This window comes from Gallinula chloropus (genome assembly GCF_964237585.1).
Source record: "Gallinula chloropus genome assembly, chromosome: 11".
In the NCBI taxonomy this organism is placed as follows: Eukaryota; Metazoa; Chordata; class Aves; order Gruiformes; family Rallidae; genus Gallinula; species Gallinula chloropus.
Genome location: NC_140096.1, coordinates 1,280,518 through 1,286,681, shown reverse-complemented (window position 1 = coordinate 1,286,681; position 6,164 = coordinate 1,280,518). Strand labels below are relative to the sequence as shown.

The following is a 6,164-nucleotide window of genomic DNA, read 5'->3' as shown; positions in this document are numbered from 1 at the left end:
GCCGCCACCAGGAAGCGGCGCTGGGCGCAGGCGCTGCGGGGCGGGGACAGCGCTGCCGGGAGCCCGGATAGGGACGGGGCTGGGGCGGGAGAGCGGGGCCGGGGGAGAGGTTTGGCGCGGAGGAAAGGGGGTTAAGCCGGCAGAGGGAAGCGGCGGCGCGAAGGCGGCACCTGGGAGCTCGTTATGGGGAAAGCGGGCTGCAGGCGAGCAGGGAGGGGCTCGCAAGGGGAGCGGTTGCTTGGCCCTGACGGGAGCTGCGGGGGGGTAAAGGGTCTGCAAGGGAAGGCGGTGGGAGCGCCCAAGAGAAGGACAAAAATAACCCCGAGGCAAACTTGCTGGAAGGAAGGAAAGAAGCAGCTTGCGCGGGCCTTGGCTGTTCTTCTTGGGGGGTATCTGGGGGGTCTCTGAGGCCGCTGCTGGCCCGGGTCCCGGGCACAGGGCCCAGCACTGACACAGCGGCAGCCCGTGCCCTGCCCCGGAGCCGGGGCGGGGGGTAATCCCGGCGAGCGCGGCTGCCAAGGCGTACGGGTGGTGCGGGGAGTCACGGCTGCCGCAGGCGGGATGCCGGTGAGCGTCCCTCCGCGGCGGTGCCGCCGGTGCGGGGAGGGCTGCGGCAAACGCCCCGGCGACCGGCTGGGAGGGGAGTCACGGCGAGCGCCCTCCCCGAAGAGCCGCTGCTGTGCCCCTCGCCTTGGCAGGGCGGCAGAGCCCGGGGGACGCGGCGGCAGGACAGGGGGGGGACGGGGACTGGCCGCGCAGGGTCGGTGCCGGGGCCTCGGTTCCGCCCGCCCCACGCCGCTGCTCCCCCGCACGAGTGGGAACTGCCCCAGGACCCGGTGGGTCAGCGCTGGGGGCCGGGGCCGCCTCCGCCTGCGCTGCCCCGGGGCCGCCGCGCCCCGACGCTCCTCAATGGCCGCGCGCCCGCGTGGGAAAGCGCAGGGGAGGCCACGCCCCCCGCCCGGCAAAGCCACGCCCCCTCGGGCGAGGCCTGGCCCCGCCTCTCCTGACGCCATCAGCAGGCGCCCGGCCGCGCAGGGCGCCCCTGGCGGCGGCGGGGCGAACGGCGGCGGCGACGATGGCGGCCGCCTCCTCGGTGTGGAAGGGGCTGGTGGGGCTCGGGCTGTTCGCCCTGGCGCACGCGGCCTTCTCGGCGGCACAGCGTGAGTGGGCGGCGGGGACGGGGACGGGGGTGGGAGCGGCGGCGCCGCCCGGGGCGGGGGGGTGGCTGCGGCGCGGGAAGGGCCCGCCGGGCCCGGCACCCCCCGCCCGCCCGCCGGGCCGGGCCGCGCCGCATCATGCCGGGCTTCGTCCCCGCGGGGAGCCCCGCGCCGCCGCCAGACCCCACCCCCGGCCGGGGTGTCCCTGCCCCTGCGCCGGGAAGTTCCCGGGGGGAGCGCGGGGCTCGCCCCGTGCGGGCGCCGCAGCGGCCGGGACGGGGAAGGGAGGGGAGGCTGCCGGCTGCCGGGTCGCGGCCGCTTCCCGTGGCCTCCGCCGGCCGCACGGCCGCCCAGCCTCCCGGGTGGCAGCGGGGGGGCTGCTTGGCAGCGGCCGAGTCTCGGGGCCCGGGGCGCCGGGGGCTGCGCGGCTCTTCCCTGACGCGCCTGTGCTTCTGCCCGCAGATCGCTCTTACATGCGGCTGACGGAAAAGGAGGATGAGACGTTGCCCATAGATGTAAGTTTTAAGCCGTGTCCCTCCTTTAGCCTCTCTCGGTTGGCCTTTTCTGCAGGTGTGATGGGCGAGAATAACGGGCAGGGCAGGCTGGGAACTGCCCTTCCCCTTGGCTTCCTCTGCCAAAACTGTGTTTGCCATCCCGACCTCTGCAGTGTGCTCATCGGTCAGCAGCAGCAAACCCCGGGCCCACAACGCCCTCTCCTTCCTTAGGACTCCCCTGAAGCATCTCGGCCAGCATCTCCCAAAGGGAGCTCAGAGAGCTCCTGCACTCCTCTCTTCCTCCGCAGCACAAACATCCTCCTCCCTCTGGCTTTTGTCGGCTGACATTTGTTTATCCAGCGTGGCCTGTTAGATCCCAGCACAACCTGCTTTGGGCAGGGGGGTGGGGTGGCTGTTTTATTGACTAGGGGGTTTTTTTGAGGTTCTACTTCAATTCTCCCGTGTTCTGCTGAATCAGGGGGGTAAGGAAACCCAGTACCCACCACTGCCAGACGTGGCATTTGGACCCAGCAGCAGCTGCCCCCGCTGTGTGTGTTGGCCGCCCGCTCGTTTCACAGAGAGGGGATTGGATCCTTCGTGCACCTGAGCACAGGGCTTTGGTCTGAGGGTCTTGCTGAGGAACGCTGTGAGTCGGTTCAACCTGTGCAGTGCAGAGTGGCTGTCAGGCAGCTGAAGCACTTCTCAGCTCTGCCTCCATTTCACCATGCTAATTAAGTGGGGTGTTTAATCGTCCTGTGCCTCAGTTTCCCAGCCACTGGGTCACCTGCCCCTGTCAGGCACATTCTGTCACTGGATGAAAAGCACAAGGGACACTGAAAGATGAGGGGGGGTTGGTAAATGTGAAGTAATATGTGTGCTGCATTGTGCTTCCCTCTGTTACAGATAGTCCTGCAGACTCTGTTAGCCTTTGCAGTCACCTGCTACGGGATAGTCCATATCGCAGGAGAGTTTAAAGACATGGATGCCACTTCAGAACTAAAAAATAAGTAGGTTTTAGTTCTTCTTTTCTTAAGCAACTCTACTCTGTATATACAAGCTGAACACTGCAACAGCTCGCTCTTTGGCTCGCTTCTGTAACACTCGGTGTAGACAGTAACACTGAGAGGAACAGGCACACCTGGGAAAGCCACAAACACCTGGAATTTCAGAGAGAGTTAGATAACCAGAACAGACTGAATGAACTTCTTGCTTTTCCTCTTCCAAGCTCTTGCTCTGTAGACTTGGTAGAGGAACAAAAGGTCTGTGTGGGAAGTCATCTCACCCTGAACTACCCAAGGCAGAATATCCAAAAGACTTCTAAGAAAATAAGGGGTTTGAACTGATGCTTCAAAGAGGATGTGAAATTGGGTGGGCGGTTGTGGCCTCTCTGGTCATTTCCAGCAGCACAGGGGAGTATGGGGAGTCAACAACTTGATGTTGTTGTATTGAGAACTTGAAGTGTGTGTGTGTGTAAAAGCAGGTGTACCCAAGGCTGACTGTTCTAACCCCCCTGTCCTGCCAGGGCGCTAACATGGACTTTTTACATTTATTTTGAAGGACATTTGACACGTTAAGGAACCATCCATCTTTTTATGTATTTAACCACCGTGGTAGAGTATTGTTCCAGTCCCCAGACACAGTGAATTCTTCTTCAAACCAAGATGCTTTGTCATCCAGCTCGTCACTGAAGTTTCGCAAACTGGAGCCTCTGCGCCGCTGAGACTTTTTCAGATGAGAATCCTCACAGCCCAGGACACTGAGATGGAATATTCAAGTCGGGGATGTAAACACTTTTTTTAATTTCTGGAGCAGTATTTATATTGATCTTCCAGACTTTATAAAGTATATATATATATATATAAACTAAGGACCTTCTTTGTACACTGTTAATGAAAATGACTGAATTGTGAATTGGCAAAGCAGTGTAAATTACAGTTACTGCTGTGAAACACACCTTCAAATTTTCATATATTAAACCGAGTTGCAGCTGATTTAACTTCAGTTAAAACAAAAAGCAAGCTAGTTTGTACTGCAGTTGTTGTTTGGCAAGAGGGAATGTCTGGGTGGTATTTATTTTCTCCGTTTGCTTGCACTACAGTGGAGGGAGCTCCTTCAGAAACACTGTGTGCACCACACTGCTTAACAGCAGGAGAAGGGGTGACGTCTCCTGTTCCTAGAACGCCTGGGAGACCCAAGGGTGTGGGCAGGGAAGGCAAAAGGATTGCTTTCATTGTTGTTTTCCTTACGATGCTGGAGGATAGTTTTGTGAAGGGTTTTATTTTCTCCCCCTCGTTTTTCATCACCACTTTATTCCCTTGTCACCCTCCTCTGTTTAAGTGTAAACTGTCCTGTGTTGCCCCTGGGAAGTGGCTGGATGTTGGGTGCCTGTGCAGGGGAGGCAGCTCAGCTCCCATCATGTAGGAAACCTGCTATGCTCAGCTTGTTTACCCAACGTCTTTGTGTCCTCTGTGAATATGGGAACGTTCTTCAGATGGCTTCAATGCTGTCTTGGCACTGGATGCAAGTTCCCCAGCCATCTTCTACGAGAAGTACTTAAATATCAATAAGAAATACCCATTCCCAGCAGCCTGGGTAGGGTCCAGCAGCACCGTCTGCTGGCACTGGGACAGGGAGGGTGATGCTACAGCTCCCCCTCTTCTGCCAACAGAGCCTTTCACCTCCATTTCTCTTTTCCCAGCTGAGCCCTTTGTTGATTTAAGATTACTGTCTTGATTTTGTGTGTTAGGGCAGATGTTACAGTCCTTAACTCTTACTGACATCTAAATTCTCACCTCCCTGTAGGGGCTTGAATCACTGCTAAAATTACTCCTGGTCTGGCATTTCACCTCCCTGAGGTGGCAGAGGGAGGGTAGTTTGAGATACTGATGAGGCCAACTAGAATTTTGCCTAGTCTGAGGCTGTCTTGCTGCTGCTGTGAAAGCTCCTTTTGTCCTAGCATCCCTTTTATTTGTAAACTGTTGAAGGCAAAAAGCTTAGTGAAAAAATACTGTGTAAACCCAAGCCTCTTTTTTTTTTCTAGCTCTGCCCATCCTATGGAGTGGGTGCCCCAGTGCTAGAGCAATATCTGTAGCTGCTGCTCTACAATCACTTTTAAGCATCTGGTTTGGTTAGAAAGGGTTACTCTGCCAGCTGCAACCATCCTGAGCTGCCAGCCCGCTTCCCAAAGTGTCCTGGATCCCCCCTAGCTGGTGGCATAAAAGGCCTCAGAAATAGCGTCAGGTTAGTGCTGCAGACAGAGCTCTCTCCTTGGGGAAGAGGGCTGATGTGAGGAGGAAAGGGCTGAGCGTTGCCTGGGCGACCTTGGACAGATGGAATTAGCAGAGGGAGGGAGAGGCAGAAGGTCGGTAACCGCTGTACCAGCCTGACACTGCGACTGTGGTTGGCAGTGAGCTGTTTGCAGAGGGTCTCTGAGAGCAGGGCTGCTCACCCTTTGTGTCTGAGAAGCCCCGTGTGTGCTACGTAAGGCTGGGAGGACCTGGGTGAGGCAGAAGGTGCTGCTGTGGGACGTGTCTGCTCCTGGGAGCGGGTCCCACGGGGAACACCCACCGGCCGCACCAGCTCCCTTCCCGTGACAAGCAGCCTTACTCTTCAGCAGCAATGGTTATCTCACAAAGCTGTAAAAGTTATTTTTTCTTATTGATTTTGCAATGTCCAATAAAAATTGATCTCCTTAAAGCCTTTGGGAGTGAGCTTGTTTATTTCTGCCCATCCTGCTGCAGCGAGTGCCCCAGGATAGAGTCTTTAGAAGTGACTGTGACAAGAAGCGATGGTCCGAGCCTGGCCTGGGGTTCATTACTGAGAAGATCAGCAGGGGGAATTGAAGTAGCATGGTGCAAGGAGCTAAACAGAACACTTTCAGAGGGAAATGTTCCCAGCCCGGGGCTATGCCCACTTTTGAGATTCCTAGTCCACCTCTGGCAGAGCTGGTGTGTTTTCCAGCTTCCACTTCACCATAGCAGAGGCTTTCCTGCCATGTGCTAATCACCTGCCCGGCCAGGGGAGAGGCTCCTGCAAGGTCTGCTGTCGCAACAGTTGCTGGAGGAAACGGCCTAATCCCCGGGCTGGAGATAGTTAAAACCTTGGACTTGAGCAAGAGGACTTTTCACTCCCTGTTCTGCTTTTCTGTGAGGGAGGTTGGGAAGTTGGCAAAGACCTGGAGGAGTTTGCTTAACTACCACATCCCTCGTGATTGCACCAGCAGGAGCAGCAGGCTCACTCTTCACCTGCTTTCCACGCTGCCACAGCTGCCTGCACCCAGCACTGGACAGGAGGATGGAAAAGAAACAATCCTCAGTTTGAAAGCCTGAAGGAAAGGGCACCTTAACCAACTCCCGGAGCTAGCTCATGCTTACCTTGCAATGTGCTGGCACCACAGATGAGCTGCTCTTCTCCAAAAGCAAAACAGAAGTTGTGCCAAGAGCTTCTTGGATCAGATGGAAGAGCTTCCAGCCTCATCTGGTACACACTTAATGCCATCACGCCTTGACTTGCT

At 57.1% G+C, this 6,164-nt stretch overlaps 1 protein-coding gene across 1 annotated transcript; it reads left to right on the top strand.

Annotated features, from left to right (window-relative positions):
• The first annotated feature begins 1,038 nt into the window (after positions 1 to 1,038).
• On the top strand, positions 1,039 to 5,347 carry MMGT1 (membrane magnesium transporter 1). Its single transcript, XM_084269118.1, has 4 exons — positions 1,039 to 1,160; positions 1,620 to 1,672; positions 2,555 to 2,658; positions 3,209 to 5,347. The coding sequence occupies exons 1-4, from the start codon at positions 1,076 to 1,078 to the stop codon at positions 3,369 to 3,371; spliced, it is 405 nt and encodes a 134-aa protein (XP_084125244.1). The 5' UTR covers positions 1,039 to 1,075; the 3' UTR covers positions 3,372 to 5,347.
• Positions 5,348 to 6,164: the final 817 nt, after the last annotated feature.

Coding starts and splice junctions, on each gene's coding strand:
- MMGT1 (XM_084269118.1), top strand. CDS start 1,076: ATGGCGGCCGCCTCCTCGGTGTGGAAGGGGCTGGTGGGGCTCGGGCTG. Junction 1,161..1,619: donor GGCCTTCTCGGCGGCACAGC/GTGAGTGGGCGG, acceptor TTCTGCCCGCAG/ATCGCTCTTACATGCGGCTG. Junction 1,673..2,554: donor ATGAGACGTTGCCCATAGAT/GTAAGTTTTAAG, acceptor CCTCTGTTACAG/ATAGTCCTGCAGACTCTGTT.